General features: G+C 40.9%; 1 protein-coding gene across 2 annotated transcripts in view; it reads right to left on the bottom strand.

Annotated features, from left to right (window-relative positions):
• Positions 1 to 17,099, bottom strand: part of tesk2 (testis associated actin remodelling kinase 2) — a 31,047-nt gene extending 13,948 nt beyond the window's left edge. Inside the window, exons 1-5 of one of the 2 annotated variants that reach the window (XM_054766618.1) lie at positions 16,686 to 17,099; positions 11,039 to 11,364; positions 10,668 to 10,787; positions 8,412 to 8,533; positions 171 to 219 (exon numbers count right to left, since the gene is read on the bottom strand). In XM_054766618.1, coding sequence (XP_054622593.1) covers positions 171 to 219; positions 8,412 to 8,533; positions 10,668 to 10,787; positions 11,039 to 11,161 — 414 coding nt within the window. In that variant the 5' untranslated portion in view covers positions 11,162 to 11,364; positions 16,686 to 17,099. Of the gene's footprint in view, positions 1 to 170; positions 220 to 8,411; positions 8,534 to 10,526; positions 10,788 to 11,038; positions 11,365 to 16,685 lie in introns of those variants that run through there. The other variant, XM_054766619.1, reaches the window with a different exon arrangement.
• Positions 17,100 to 17,365: the final 266 nt, after the last annotated feature.

Here is a 17,365-nt window from a genome sequence, read left to right as displayed (position 1 = left end):
ATGGTAAAGTGAACTGCGTTCACTGGCTGCATCGCATTCCTCCTTGCGGCAAAATTGTGCTGAGGATCATTTTTATTTCCAGAGCAGCAAGCTGGTTTGTTGCCGTGTTGTGTCCATCGATGATGTTCACCTTGTACAAAAAACTATGATGCAAAAAGTGAACATCTTACCTCTGTCAAGGCATGCAGCTGGCCCTCGTGCACACACACTCCCTTGAACCTGCAACAGTAGAAGTAGTGTTGAAATGCAGTTTGCCACATAATGTCAAATTATGAATTTTTGTAATCAGATTAATCAGTTTTCAAATTAAATAATAAAATAAAATAACGATTGTCGGTAATCACCATTTTCAACTACAGCAATATGAAAAAGTGTTTGCCCCCTTCCTGATTTCTTATTTTGTTGTTAAATGTTTGAGATCATCAAACAAATTTAAGTATTAGTCAATGACAACACAACTGGACACAACATAGAGGTTTTAAATGAAACTTTTTTTATTATTAAGGGAGGGAAAAAAAACAACACCCTACATGGCCCTGTGTGAGAAAGCGATTGCCCCCTAAACCTAATAACAGGTTGGGCCACCCTTAGCAGCAACAACTGCAATCAAGCGTTTGCAAGTGACAGCGCTGTGGAGGAATTTTGTGCCCACTCATCTTTGCAGAATTGTTGTAATTAGCCACACTGGAGGGTTTTCCAGCATGAACCACCTTTTTAAACTCATGCTACTCCCCCCGGGTTTGTTTACATCCATCAACCACATGGCTCTGGTCACGGTCATCTCATTCCGGAACATGAAAGACATCAACTTGGATTCTCTCGCCTCCTGTATCGACACTAGGGCTGCAACTAATGATTACTTTAATAATCGATTAATCAGGCGATAATTTTCTTGGTTAATCAATTAATTAGATTTTTTTAAAAACATTTTTTAATTTCCGCCTCTTGGCAGCAATCCCTTAAAAAAATGCATGAATCCACTTTTCCCCTCCCCAAAATTACAGCAAAGAGGGCAAGGAAGTATAAACAATCAACTGACAAATATCACACTCTACTGCAAATCAACAAGTCACTGGCAGACTGCTACATGTGCATCACAAACAAATAAACTTGAGGAGCAGGTTTTGGCATTTGGCTTCGGCTCGTCTGCTCTGGGGGGAGAGACGGTGCCTTGTTTGATGGTCAAGTTGTGAAGCACGTAGCAAGATGATATGGCCTGCGCTGGACAGGCACAGCCATAGCTATTTGTAGTTTCACTGTTCTACCACTAGGTTTTGTTTGTACGCAAGGTAAGAGTCGTGCATAAATGTACGCAGTTTCCTACGCACAAGTACAAGTGGACAAGTGCCTGCCTCCTCTCTCTGCTCCATCTCATCTCTGCCATCATCCACACCTCACTAACCTCTGGAATTGTTCCCTCTTCATTCAATACTGCAGCTGTCTACAGGTTTAGACTCAACAACTACAGTAACCTCCGCCCAATTTCAAACCTCCCATTCATTTCCAAAATATTGGAAAAACTGTAGCCTCTCAGCTCCACACTCATGTAACCCATAATGCCCTCTATGAACAGTTCTAGTCTGGGTTCCACCCCCAACACCGCCCCTAACAGTACTGAAACTGCCCTCCTCCTGATCACCAATGACCTCCTCACAGCAGCGAATTCCAGCTGACTTACCACACTCATCCTCCTCGATCAGAGTGTGGCCTTCGACGCAATCTCTCACTCCATCCTCCTCAATAAACTATTGTAAGTCGACATCAGCCACACCCCCGTTAGCTGGTTTCATTCTTATCTGTCAAGGAAGGCTCACCAGTGTTCCATGTTTTCGCCATTTGTGGATAATGGCAAAGCTTTTGCCATGGATTTATAAAATTGACCACAGTGCAAACATTGGATAACTCGGGTCTAGAACACATACTGGGACACTGGCAACCAGGTGCAAACAAGTACAGCCATGAATGCACGCAAAGAAAATGACACATTCAAAACAATAACATTTCCTAATATTGTGTTGTGAGGAGTATGATGTTTTATTGGCAGTGATACTTGCAGCTATCAGCTTGCTCTTCGCACACTGCACAGAGATGAAGACAATAGACCAGGGGTCTTCAATTAAAACTGAGTTAGGTCCGTTTAGGCAATTTTCTTATTAAGGATCTTATTTTTGCCTTAAATTGCATCATCACTATAACTTATATGAACATCAAATGTAATGTGCCCCTCCACATCACCCTATTCTTTCAATACAACACAATTATCTTGGCACCTAAATTGCATTTAAAAGAAAATGGGACCAAATTTTACATAAATAATAAAAGGTTAGACTGTACAAACAATGAATGAACACAAGAGGCTTATTTTTAAGTTAAATAAAACTGCACCGGTTTCTCTGAAAAAATATGAATAATTAGTCTCTTTAAAAGAAGCTGCAACAGTACATCCTCTTAAAGTTACAGATTTTGTTTTTGTTGCAGCAGACATTGGGATTTTCCTGAATTTGTCACATGATTCCTTTTTTTGTTTACCTTTGAGTAAGGTCTGTGCAGCAGAAGTACTCCTGAACAACTCTCCTGTCTGTGAAAGATTTTTGTTTTGCTCCAATATTCATAAAATCCTTAGAGAACACTCATTTGCACGTTGCTGTGCTGTAAATTAATGTGTTATGACTCAGATTTTTCATACTGGGTGTTAAGTCACATTATTTTCCGCACTCTCACATCAGACTTGGGTGGATCCTTCGCCTCCAATGATGTGTTTTGTCAAGCAATGTCGCATCACGTTTGCACTTTTGACAATCGCTACTGTTTCAGAGCATGAGACACATCGGTTTGGCACGGGATTCTGGAAGAATGAACATATATTGGTCCATCCATTCACTTTGAAATGTTCAGTTTTGTCTATCAACTTTGGTTACTTTTGAGCAAGCCATGGTTCTCTCACCTCTCAACAAGTAAACTATTTCATTGGTTAATTTTCAGTGACGTTACCGCGTTTGCTGCCACGTAACCCTAAATGACTGAAGTAATTACATCCGCAAACTGCCTCTGCGATCAGTCCGCGAGCATGATTATATACTTTTTGGTTGCGAGTCCGTAAAGGTCCATCACTGGGTCCGTAATTGGACCGAGGTCCGCCATTTGGTGATGGCTGCGATAGACGAATGTTGTTTAGCAAGTAATTTGGCATGAAAACATATTATTCTACGTGACGCTGTAATCAAAAGACGACCCTTTGGATTTATTGTTGCACGCTGCAACAGATACAACATTAACCACCTAGCTAATGCCTCAGAACAAGCACTTCAGGAAAAATGTTGACTTACTGTCACATTGGCACGCATTTCCACTGTCGAACGTCACGGTTTTTGACTTTTTATTTCGATCTGTAGGGCAGTAACATTTGTCCCACAAAGTTCGCCGACGCATCTGACGAGGCGAATGGTGTCTTTCAGAAATGTGAACAAGCCCATCTCCCCATCTCCTCGAGTGTTCCAGCAAAAGCCTCCAACACAACTAACGGGCATAATATATAAAAATATATAACAAATAACAGAAATTCACAGAGAAGTGGAGCATAATATCAGAGAATGCGTTGTAGTGAAGCAGAAGTTCCGTGTGGGACAGTCCGGTGTAGACGTCACATGCTCTGCGTCCTCCAGACCCGGAAGTACACAAAAATGGTAAAAAATGAATAAATAAATATTTAAACATTCGAGCACACCTCTAACACAGGAAATATGTCTTTCAATTTTCTTTTTAGTTAGGGTGTTATTTTGACATGTACATTTTTTTATGCGTAATGTTTTCTATATATAATTTATTTTTATTTACTGTGTATTACTAAAACAAAGATTTGTAATGATCCACAATTAAAATAAACAAGAAACAGATGAATTTACTTCCATTAACTTATAATTGCAAGGTTACATCTAGCCATTGTACAGAACCAGCAGGAAAAGTAAACTGCGCCAGTAGCAGCATGTATAAAATTAACACAAACTTCAGCATATTTTGAATAACCAACATGAAAAAAATCTGCCATTATTCATAGACAAATAAAGATTTATGAATTCAAACAAAATTCCTGAGCAAAAAATATCTGACAAAAATCTTTCATGCAAAATATAGATTACTATACCAGCAGCTCTCATACAAGAATGCTTGCAGACTTCAGTATATTATGAATAACCAAAAAAAATAAAAAAGATAACCAAAAAAATAGATTGATCACAAATAATATAAAAAACACAAATGAATAGGCCACAAGAAATCAACATGTCTCTGCAACATTATTGAACAGCTCAGCCATATCATTCCTCTCGTTTGTAGCACATGAGACGCTAGCTTCCAGTCATCAGTAATCAAGTGCGCTCTTACGGTGACATTTTCCAAGTTGGGTGGAAGAATAGTTATCACCTGCTCGATGGTTCTCTGGTCGGAAGCAACTTCAGCCGGCTGTTTTTCCTCCTTGTTCGGAAGGGAAAATACTTTGTGATTTTTCATAATTGTCCTGTTCCCAAAATATTTTAAACTTGTATGGCAAAGCTTGCATCTTTACCTTCAACTACGTGAAAGCGAAAGTGCTTCCAGACGCTCACTTTAAATACAGCGGATGCGGGTTTGAGTTTACGCTCAACCATTCTGGTAGCATCTTTGGTGCACCACCATAAACTTGTCTGGGCGGGACTTCCGCTTTCTGTCTTTTTGTGCCGTTTTTTTTGTTTCCTTCAGCATCGATTATTGACATTTATGATTCGATTAATAATCGTCAATGTCCGCATTGCGATGCATTAAGAATCAATTATTTCCCCCACCCCTAGTGCTAAGGTGGTAATACGTTGATCTACATCTCTCCTGCTAATATGCTCCATGGTAGGCATACAGTAGTGCTGGTGGATAATGCAGTGCTATCTGGCTCGTTCTGACATGCTAACTCGGCAGCTAATGTGGTATCTGTTGTAGCATGCAACATCAAATCCAAAAGGGTTGTCTTTGATTGCAGCGTCAATACAAATCTTAGAACAGTTATATGGGTTTTTTTAAAACAACAATCGATGTCCAACATCGTCAGCTCTGTGCAGTGTGCAAAGAGCAAGCGGATAGCTGTGACTATCACTGCCAGTAAAACATATCATGCGCCTCAAAACACAATATTAGTGAATGTTATTATTTTTGTGAATGTCACTTTCTTCATGCGCATTCATGGCTGTGCGGCGGGAGAGGCAGGGAGGACTTTCAATATTAGTGCAGACCTGTCATCGTGTATGAATTTGTCGTACTCAGCATGCGCTTATATGCTTCACTGCTCCCCATTTTGTTGCATTTTGCTGATTTCAGTTTCGAGTTCAGTCTGTACAGTACAGATGAATAAATAGATATTATCAGTTTCTCAATAGTATTTCAAAGCAGGGGGGCGCAAATATATTTCTGTCACCCAGTCGGGGCATATCGGATTATAATTGAGAAACACTACCCTACAACACACGTATATTTGCACTTAAATTGCATTTAAAAGAAAACAAGACCAGGTTTCACATAAATGATAAAAAGTTGGACTGTACAAACAATGAATGAACACGAGGCTTATTTTTAGTTAAATAAAACTGCACCGGTTTCTAAGAAAAAATATTAAATAATAACAATTTAGTAAGTGTCTCTTTAACAGAAAAGCTGCAACAGTACATTATCTTATCACATTTTCTTGTTATTGTTGTAGCTGACATTGGAATTTGCCTGAATTTGTCACATTTCCTCCTTTTGTTTACCTTTGAGTAAGATCTCTGTAGTAGAAGCACTCCACAACTCTGCAGTCAGTGAAAGATGTTTGGTTTTGCTCCAATATCCATACAATCCTAATCGAACTCTCCTTTGCACGTTGCTGTGCTGTAAATGAATGTGCTATGACTCTCATAGATTTTTCATACTGGGCTCTACAGGTTCAGCGCATGAGACACATCGGTTAGGCACTGGATTCTGGAAGAATGAACATACATTGGTCCGTTCATTCACTTTTAAATGTTCAGTTTTCTGTATCATGATGTAATTATGCTCCCCCCCCATGATAACATACATGAAGCAAAGCTCTCTTGTGCCCTGCTTGTAAACAGAGAAAGTAGGAAGCACAGTGGAAATTCCATCAGACAAGACCAGGCAAGTACCCCCCGCAGGTATGATACTCCAGTTTGCTGGAGCATCGTTTCACCTGCATTGCTTCCATTTTTCCTTCCACCTGGCCTGTCTGAGCACCCTAATAAACACTATCTAGCTCCCTCCTTTCACTGGCATCATGTTACATTTCTGAGGTTGGAAAACATCTCTAATGGAGGGAAAGACCAACATGTGAGTAAGCGACGCTGCGTAGAGTCATGGAGGGTCTACCACTTGCAGAGAAAAGGCCAACTTGTTTGGATTTGAGCAAACAATGCCCCCCTTCAGTGTTGCTGACAACACAGAGAAACACAGGCTGCTACAGGAGGTGTGCGCCACAAAGATGGCTTTGTAAAAGATACACATTTATGCATACATGCACACTACACACACAAGCCCACTGCAGGCTGCAAAAAACACCCCGGAGCACGAAAGTGATGGTTGATGTATGTCCAACATATTTTGCCTCTGTCATATTGATAAAATAGACAAATAGAACATATGATGCAGTGCTAACTTTATAAAAGCATTTGAAGATCTCAGGGGTGAATGGAATTAAATTAAAAATCCCACCTAACCAATAACTCAGACTATTTTCATTTAAAAAGGATGTCACAGGTCATAGGGCAATCTAGCAATAAAAGTGGTGCTGTGGGTGTAAAAGCCAATCAGCATCCGTGTGAGGACTTCAAAGGCAGCCAGTGTTACTGATTATCCTCCCGGTGGAGTTGGAGATCAGCGCGTTTGTGGGACAAATCCTTGACCGCATTCTTAAAGCAAGAGCGTTGAGGCATGCGTTCTTGTGACAGAACGAGGCCTCCTTACTCGCCTTTGGCCTGCAGGCATCGGCTACAGACTGTAACAGGAACTGGCGGCTTAGAAACAACGTTGTGGACACAATGTTTGACACGGTTTGCTGCCGACACCTTCATCAACCAGACCAGTGGTCCCCAATCACCGTGGGTCATTTGCTACCGGGCCACACAGAAAGAATAAATAACTTCCATCATTTCATTTTTTTTTGTTTTATTTTGAAAAATTCTCTCTGTTACATCCGTCTCATTTGACGCATGTCCATTGTGCGTGTGCTAAACTTTCTCTCGCCGCACAGATAGACTACTACTGTATTTTTAGCATTTTTCTTTCACCTCATATTTGGTGTCAAATGCTTATACTATGTGGGAATGCATAAAGGTAAGTTTTGATGACTTATTTAGTGCTAATGTGCACATTTGTCGGAAAGTTAATTCATGCTAGCACACTGCCTTTTACCACACACGTCAAACAGCGATGTAATGATCTCACTGGAAAGACTTGGCTGGAACTTGAACTGGTGGATGGTGGGTCGGCATTCATTTTGTGCTTTTAATGTGATGTTATTCAGGTCTTAGTTTTACACAATACATAATAAATAATATAAATTAAATCACTATAATGTATAACCACCCCCCCATCAAGAAATTTGTGGGAACACAAGCCGGTCCATGGGTCAAAAAAGGTTGGGGACCTCTGAACTACTTTTTACTTTTTATAATACATGAGGCATTTCATAACCCAGTACCCTCTGCTGTGATTTTATTTTTGCCACCATATCTTTGTTTCTTGTTTTGCATCATTACAGCAGAACCCGTTTATGTCGACGCCCCTTGGACTGTCTGCTGACGTCGACATAGGCGCTTGTCGACGTAGCTGGAAATCAAAACCAAACTAGCCATTACGTGCACATTTACTTGTGACTTTCACCCGAGACAGAAGAAAAAAGTGGAATAATGGAGTTTATTATTTCAAATCTTGTTTGCATATATTGTTTTATACTCTGCTGTGGTAATTTGGTTGTATGTCTTACCTACAATAACAATACAGCTTTCTTTCGATTGCTAATGATCTAAAAAAAAAAAATTTTAAATGGGTGCATTTTTACAGTTGCTGTGGTAGAATGTAGGTTAATACTGCCATGCTTTTATTTGGAAGCTTACTTTGCACTGAACTGGAAGTCACTGTGTACACTTTAATGCTACAGTAGTTATGTTGCTGTTATGGTTTCACGCTGTTTATCAATAATAACGTTAACAATACTAAAACAAATGTCGACATAAACTAACCCCATTTTATGACCTCTTTGGCCGACTTAAGCACGCACGTTTTAAAGATATGAAGAATACGGTGGACCGGGACTTGCTGAGTTGGTCGACACAGACAGCTTGTGGACATATGCGGGTTGCACTGAATTTCTACTACATGCAGTGTGTGAGTGGACCTACCTGAGTATGTTGGGATGTGATAGGCGGTTCATGAGCTGGACTTCTCGCAGCATATTGGCTCTGTTGCTGCTCAGCTTGTTCATCTTGAGTGCCATCACCTGATCCGACGCTCGATGACACACCTGCAAAGCCATCGAGCGACAGTAATAATTATCAGCTAGAAATATTACACGTATATAAAAGGCTCGTGCAGCGAGAAAGGAAAAACAGGAAGTAAAAACTAAAAGAAGGTCGGTCATAGCAAAGCTGTGTGATCATCCATTTTCTATACCGCTTCTCCTCTTTTAGGATCACGGGGCATGCTGGAGCCTATCCCAGCTGACTTCGGGCGACAGGCGGGGTACACCCTGGACTGGTCGCCAGCCAATCACAGGGCACATATAGACAAACAACCATTCACACTCACATTCATACCTATGGACAATTTAGAGTCGACAATTAATCTAACGTGCATGTTTCTGGAATGTGGGAGGAAATCGGAGTACCCAGAGTACCCGGAGAAAACCCACACACGCACAGGGAGAACATGCAAACTCCACACAGAAATGCCCAAGGGAGAATCAAACCCAGGTCTTCCCAATCTCCGGACTGTTACTGTGTTGGCCAACGTGCTAACCACTAGACCACCGTGCAGCCAGCTGTGTGATCAATTTGCCATTATCGGGATTTTTTTTTTGTTTCCATCGAGCTGTTAGGTAACGGTGACATAACGCCGCCCCTCAGGCTGTGGCGTACACGACATATCCCACAATCTTAGCATTACACAAGCCTCATACATGTTACCAGCGAGCTAGAGCTTCATGAGAGAACAAGTTAGCTAATGACAGGAGTACTCACAATGAGGCTATTAAATATTACTGATCAAAAAAATAAAAGGAACAAAACACAATCAATCAATCACAATGTCAATCACACTTCACACAATCACAAATCAAATTGTCCACTTAGGAAGTAACACAAATTGACCATCAATTTCACATGCTGTTTTGCAAATGGAATAGACAACAGGTGGACAGCAAGACACCCACAATAACTATAATAATAATAATAATAATAACAAATGTGATTTCCATTGATCATTTTTGTGTGATTTTGTTGTCAGCACATTCAACTATGTAAAGAACAAAGTATTTAATAAGAGTATTTTATTCATTCAGATCTAGGAAGTGTTATCTTAGTGTTACCTTTATTTTTTGTGCAGTATATTTTAAATGATTATGATGTCAATGCTGAGTACAGTCATGGCCAAAAACATTGGCATGCCAAAGATGACAGTGTTTTTGGTCATGCCCGTAGGGAATACAGCCTAATTTATACAGCCATGCCAATGTTGTTGAGCATGATTGTAGATCATGCGGTGGTGTTGTCATTATTATTATGTGCCAGTGCATTTGACCATCCATGATGACCATCCACTGCTTCTCAAAGTTACTTGGGGGCTCATCTCAATATGCTCAGCTCATTATTATGATGCATTATCATCTTATAGTCTCTAATTTGATGTTTTCTTCGGCCATGTCATCTCTCAGCATGTAAATCTGAGGAAAGGACCTCATGTTGTGTCACAGATGATGAGCTTTGCTTCAGACTATGCTCATGCATTCTAAAGTGCCCGGTTCAAGTGCAAAGAAGGCAGGATGAGGTGGGTTGGGGGGGATGGGGCATAACAGGACAGCGGGAACAACAGATGGTCAGTCCTCAGAACGCCCCCACCCCCCAGCGTTCACCCCCCACCCTCTTCATCACATCCCCCATCTTCTCCATCATCCTGCAGCTCAACGTGGGCTCCATGATTCAAGACCAAGTATTCCTCTTCTCTGTCCTGGTACCTTCACATCAAACCTTCTGTAAATCTGCTTATCTGCATCATGCATCCTAAAATCTCCAAAGCTTCCTCATCATTATTTCAAAGCCTGCTCAATGTTTATTTTTGTTCAATTCGACTAGTTCCCCCTACTAGAAGAAGTAGTCGCTTCTTGATGGACAGGCATAAATTCCACAAGGCCAGACTAATCATGGTTGAGCATGGTTGTGTGACTCCCATCCTCAGGACTGGTGGCTAGGCAAGGAACTGACAGAATTAACATACATATGCACACACACACGCGCACACACCTTCTTCAAGTGAAGTCTGTCAAGTATTTGGTATCCAACTTGACCTCAAAATGTTTGAGGTAGACAATTTCAAGTCTCCTGCCTAACCGGATTTATGATCAATAGAAGCAGGTAGGAGCAGAGTAGGATCAGGTGAGCCACCTTGTAGACGTCAGAGAAGAAGCCTGAGCCGATCCACTCGCAGGCGAAGTCGTCTAGGCGCGTAAGGCAGGAGAAGGCACTGATGAGGGCTCTGTAGGATGATGGGCAAACCCTGCCCACCTGGAGGTGAACACCACAGAACATGCAAGTTAACAGACTACTTCCTGGTTCACGGAGGAGAATGAAGCCATTATAATTCTAAGGGGCGGAGGCTTCTATTGATGGCACACAATAAACAGTTAGGTTATCTTAGCAGGTTTACAAATGTATATACATTTTGTCTTTATTTTTATCACGCTGCTGCCCCTGAAGTCGACTATCATTGCTTATCGTGCCTCGTCTTTTATAAGACCATTGCATGATGAACTGACCTGCGATGGCGGCCCCATGCCCATCTCGCAAACGCCTAAGCCGCCAAGGCCATCTCTATCCTCAGCGAAGCGTTCGGGCCGCGTGGGGAACCCAGCGATGGAGTTGCGTTTATTCCGCTCCATAGCGCTGATGAGGATGGCGATAAAGATGGCGACACCAGAGAGGGTAACGGGAGTCTTTTTATGTATGTTATTGTCCACATGACAAGAGCACAGAGTTGGGGCAGAGAGGTCGAGGGCTCAGTGGGAAGGTGGGGGTCCAGCAGGCGGCATGTGTGGAAGGGGGGTTCTCACATCTCGGATGGAGGTTGTGAGCCGGTGCAATCCTGAATGAGAATGAACACACTGAGATAAATAAATCAATCATGGAGTCCTTTTCTTACTAGCATTGCTAAAGAACGCGGATTGTCAGGAGATTAGAACCTTCTAGAACCTTTGTGCCATACATTTATCAGGACGCAACGTGGACATGAGAAAGTTTCAGGACGAAGTTCACTCATAAACACTGTCAAGGAGACATGGAGTAGATATACTCCAAGCAACATTTGTTTCAGAAAAAGACATGTGAAAAAAAGGCTAGTTACTTTCTCCTTTGCAAACATTTCTTTCTTTCCTGGGGGACTTTAAACTTTGTGCACTTACCTGTTATCACAGTGCAAATGTTGAATTAAATGTCTTTTTACCTTTAGAACTTTAGCTTAACTTACTAAATGGGTCTGTTATGTTCCTTATCATTACATTACGTACAGTACATGTAGATGTTAGATAAATATGATATACTTTAGTACATTAGTACTAAAGTAGGACTTTATTATGTTCCTCCTCAGGAGGAACAAAATGTCTAATTGAGTGTTGAGCTGAAAACATTTGTGAAAGTTTGCATTCTAGAGTCAGTTAAATGAGTCAGTCAGTTGTTAGAAAGTAGTGGAGGTTCTGTTATGTACAACTGTCATCATTGTGTATTTTACAGCGTGAGACACACTCGTAGTGCAAAAATAATGGTATCAAATTACTAAAAGACGCCTTCATCAAAGCAAAGCCCAAACGAGGTCTCATGAGATCAGAACCTAGTACAGAACCCAGTACTGAGACCCTTTCTGTGTGCTTCCATTTGGACTCCGATAGACTCTGAAGAGATCGTGTGAGATCATGCCATCCCTCGCGGCCACATCTTTAAGAGTCCTCTCCCTTCCTCCCTCTTTCATTTTTTACTTTATGATGGCACCTAGTTTTCAGAGACAAACCCGCCCGCCGGTGCCATGCCTCAGCCCTGCTCTCTAATTTCAGGAGCTGCGAGCAGGAATAGATTGGAGCGAGTACTGCTGCTGAGAATAGGTCGCAATTACCATCTCACGCTAAGCTTGATTGGAAACAGCTGGCAGGCATTCTGACGGAGCGCCACACACAATATATCACTATTGACAATTTTTATATCAGGGGTAGAGAACCTTTTTGGATAAGAGAGCCAGAAAAGCCACATATTTAGGGCCCGAGCAACCTCCCCCTACAGGGGCAGGCGGGCGCAGGCGGGCACCTAGGGCCACACACCAGCAGGCCCAGGGCCACCTCCACCAACCGGAAAGGAGCCTGCCCGCGACTGGGAGCGCCCGCACCCCACGCCACCCATCACCCCCAGGGACCGGGGCCCGGCCCACCCCAGGCCACCCCACGCCCCACCCAGGGACGGAGGAGGTATCGCCACCCCATCCCATGGGGGCCCAGGCGGCAAAGGTGGAACACCCAGCACCCGCCCCCACGGAGTCAACCCCCGTGTATCCCCATTAAAAAAAAAAGTACAAAATAAGTAAGAAATAAATTCAAATAAATAAATCACTGGAGAAATAAAAATATATATATATATATATATATATATATATATATACACAGTCAAACCTGTCTTAGCGGCCACCTTTATAGAACAGCCACCTGCCTACAGCAACCACTGAAAAATCCCCCGCAGCAAATTTACATGTTATAGACCCTGTGTATATATATATATGTGTATATATATATATATGTGTATATATATATATATGTGTATATATATATATATATATATATATATATATATATATATATATATATATATATATATATAAATATCAATTAATATGTAATATATTAAAATATAGCCCGCACGGTGGCTATATACACAGTTAGCATGTTGGCCACAAAGTCAGGAGATCGAGAACATCTGGGTTCGAATCTCTGTTGGGCATCTCTGTGTGGAGTGGAGTACTCCAGTTTCCTCCCACATTCCAAAAACATGCATGTTAGGTTAATTGGCGACTCTAAATTGTAAATTGTCCATATGTACCAATGTGAGTGTGAATGGTTGTTTGTCTGGGATGCTGGGATAGGCTCCAGCATACCCACGACCCTAGAGAGGATAAGCGGCATAGGAGATGGATATTAAAATATTTTGTGAAAAAGATCTTGTGCAAGTTCACGGCCGAGAACTGGTGTAATGGACAGGAAGTGTATGTCTCACCCACTTAGAGTAATGTGAGAGTAATGTGTTCCACTACAGAAGGTGTTTACTTTGAAAGCTGCAAAAACTCAATACCTCATAATGAATATTTGTCTTATTTCTAGTCAGCCCATCTAAGTTTAGGATTTATAAATACACAGCCATCAAAATAATGTAACATGTAATTTAGTCTGAGTAATATCTTAGTAATTATTATTTCTCTCCTTTTCCAGTAAATAGTTTAAGTCTGGGATGGATAAATTCATCTACAGAAGCACCATCATGTAGGCCATCAGACCCAAGAAAATACAGTGTGTTCCTATGCACATTGTGAATTTAAAAAATAAAACTTTTAATTATATAAAAAATTCTACCAATTGGTCGTTCATTATTTAGTGAAATGTTTTATTTTCTCTTTTGTATTTATAATTACTCTTTAATCAAGCAAAAATATGTGTAGAATACTCGATTACCAACATATTCAATAGCTGCAGCCCTATGGCAGATTATGCAAATTAGACAATGATGGCATCTATCCCACCGCCACAAGTAGATTGCAGTCCTGTGGGAGGCTCTGTAAAAGTTAAAAACGTAAAGTGTTATGACCCTGGAATGGATTCATTCCATCCATCCATCCATCCATTTTCTATACCGCTTCATCCTCATTAGGGTCGCGGGGGCATTCAATTTCCAAAATGTTCCTGTTTCTTTAAATTTGTACTGTGTTCCAGGGACATCTTTGACAACTTCCTTTCTCACTGTAATGATAATAAATAAACCCGATCAGCATTAAATCCCATACAAATGCTAAACGGTTGCTTTATCAGTCGTGTGCACACACGCATTTAATTTGAACAAGAGGCCAGGCTGCTATATTTGCTGCTTAACTACCCCCTTTGTACATATCTGGAGCTCATTCATTGATTCACCACAGCAGTGGGATTTGCTCCGTTTTTAAAGCCTGTAAAATGTGGTCTGTTGTTACTCCAAACCAGATGGGCACCCCTCAGAGCTGCCCACAGCCAAGAGGTAAACTTTTGAGGCCTTCAATTTTGACATTGTAGTGCTGTCCCAAATCCATCACTGTTACAGAAATGACCGGACCAAAAATTGCAAAAGATATTTGGTGGTCACTTTAGTTCACACTTCAGCGTTCACAGCAGACCAAATAATTGTCTCGTTTAAGCATAAAGTTGAACTTTGATTGGAAGGCCAGGGCTTCTGCTACATGTAATTGATCATGGTGCAGCGCCGTGACAAAATAAAAGCCTCCATATTACGGATGTCCCGATCCACATTTTTTGGCTTCAGATTCCTTTTTTTTTTTTTTTACTTACAGTCTTGCTAATCCAAACCTTTTTTTTAAATAAGCTTTTGTTACAAACATGAATTTGTGGAATTGAATTAAATAAAGAGCTCTTCAAAGCATTAAAAATAATGCCATCCAAGTATTGCTGAATTTACTTTTTTATTACACAGCATGGCCACCAATATTGTTTGGCTTTTGTAACAAACCTCTCTGAGTCAGGTCCCTAATCCAATAAAAGATCCAATAAAAGATCAAATTGGAAAAAATGGGCGCGCAACAAAGAATATTTAATTCACCTCTTAGAATTTTAAAAAATGTTCTATTCAAACATGACACCTATATTTAATGACAAATGAGCACACTGGGTGGAGATATGCTTTGTAAATAAAGTACAAATTACATGTTGGCAGTCAAACAAAACAAATAGATCACATCTCCTTTTCTTTTGTCAATGTAGTTTTCATGGTGTGGTGCAAGTTGGATACACCTGTGCTATCATAACCCTGGACTCTCAATTTACACTCTTTAAACACAAATATTCTATTCTATAACAAAAATATTTAAATGACTTTATTTTATTAATTGTTATTTTAAACAAAAAAATATATTATTGAACAATTCATTTCCCATGTATTCGTATTACTCTAAAACAGGCTTCAAATGAAATTTAGGTTTGTGTCAATAGTGCAAAATTTTGTACAAAAGGAGGCTCGACATTTTAGACGCTCACTTTAAGTGCTTTCCGCAACTTTGCCATTAAATTAGTTTTGCAATGTTCTCGGTTCATGTTCTGCTGGTTGTTGAAAAAAAGTTAAATAAGTTAATAAATAAACAAGTCATAAAAAAAAACAGCGGTAGCAGTCCATCCTCCCATGCAGCACACCACCACAGCTTCAAAAAAATCAGAGGCAAAATCCTGAAGGCGTATGTGACATGTACATTGTCTGACGACCCCACACCTCCAAAAGAACATGACTTCCTGGTCACATACAGTACACTTTTAAGACTTTTGCTTCTATGGCGGAATTTTTACCAGCTAAGTTTTAACGAAGAGGAAAGAAGTTACATAAAAGACATGACTCCTTTGTTGCAAAGATCCAAGTATGTTAACTGTATTTACGCTTCTGGACTTACATTTAACTTTCATTCATGATTTTCACTCTTTTGGGTGTTGCTGCTCTCACATTTGGTGACATCATAGCCGCTGCTTTGGTGCGGTTGGCTGATCTCTTAAAAGATCATCTCAGGCGGTGTCCGTACCGTTAGGTCCCGCCGTACCAAAAAAATTAACTGTGAATGCACCCTAATAGAGGCTGTCAACAATGATTCAAATAGAAGTGATGTTATAATGCAGGGCTGCCCAACTAAATTACTATAGCGGACACATTTTCAGAAAGGACCGGATTTGGTCCGCGGGGCACCAGTTGAGTAACCTTGTCATGTCTTGCTTGCTGTTGGTGTCATTAGTTCAGTGTTATTAAGCATGACTACATTATAAAACAGTACATTTACTGACGCGGTTTGTTTTGTCTTAACAAAAATATGAATAGGGTACTCGATCAAGGTCACACCAACAAGTGAAGTCCTTGCTTATCTGCAGCCAGTCAGTCTGAAAAGGAGGTATGCATACCTGCCATTCCACGAGAGATGGGGGGGTGTTCAGCAGCAGCATCCGTGCTCATTATCTAGATGCCTCAGACGGCTAATGCTTCCAAAGGGGCTTTCGAGCAAATCTCATTAATTAGAGGCCGTTAGATAACGTCTAAGGCCGCTGTGGCTGCTACACAGAGGCGAATAAAGTTTCATTTATTGTCTGACGCCAGACAGGAAACTAAGTTTGCTTTCACACACACACAAGATGTACATACCTGCTTGGACTTGGCTACATCAGTTCATGCTGGGTATTCCGTTTGTTCCACCTCCAGGAAATTAAAAAGGACGTTTGTCGGGAAAAAAGCTATGTAAATGACTCCAACAACTTGTTAAACCTACGTTTACCTAGATAGCTAGCTAGCTAGCTAGCTCGGTGAGCTTGACTAGCTAGTTTGTCAACAAAACTCAAGCTAATAGACGTTAGCCCGACGTCCAGCAGCGCGCCACACAGCGAGTTTTGTCCATATTCAGCGAAAACGGCGTTCAAACACAGTCCCGAAGCTTGTCGTCGATATTCTCCTTTGGCACCAGTCGAGGCATGTCGGGTGTTTTTCTCCGCCTACGGTGATAATTCAGAGGCGATTGTTGCCGTTTGACAGCTCTGTGGTTTCTCCTGTGCCCCTCAGACCCTGGCCCCGCCTACTGTAGATTGACGGCCCGCGTGGCCAATCGTGAGACAGGCCTTCACCTGCCCCTTTTTGTAAAGATGAGAAAAAAGCAGCTGCGAACTTTGTGAAGAATGGACTTTATATCATGTGCATCAACCAATTTATAACGAATTATTATGTACATAAAGATTTACTCTTATACATACAAGCAGATACAAACCAAATATCTGAAATAGCATTGGCACAGAAAGTGGAATACTCTACATAAGATTATAGTCCATTCATAA

This window comes from Dunckerocampus dactyliophorus, chromosome 2, assembly GCF_027744805.1.
Source record: "Dunckerocampus dactyliophorus isolate RoL2022-P2 chromosome 2, RoL_Ddac_1.1, whole genome shotgun sequence".
NCBI lineage: Eukaryota > Metazoa > Chordata > Actinopteri > Syngnathiformes > Syngnathidae > Dunckerocampus > Dunckerocampus dactyliophorus.
Note: the sequence above shows the minus strand (reverse complement) of the source record. Positions and strands in the feature narration are given on the sequence as shown.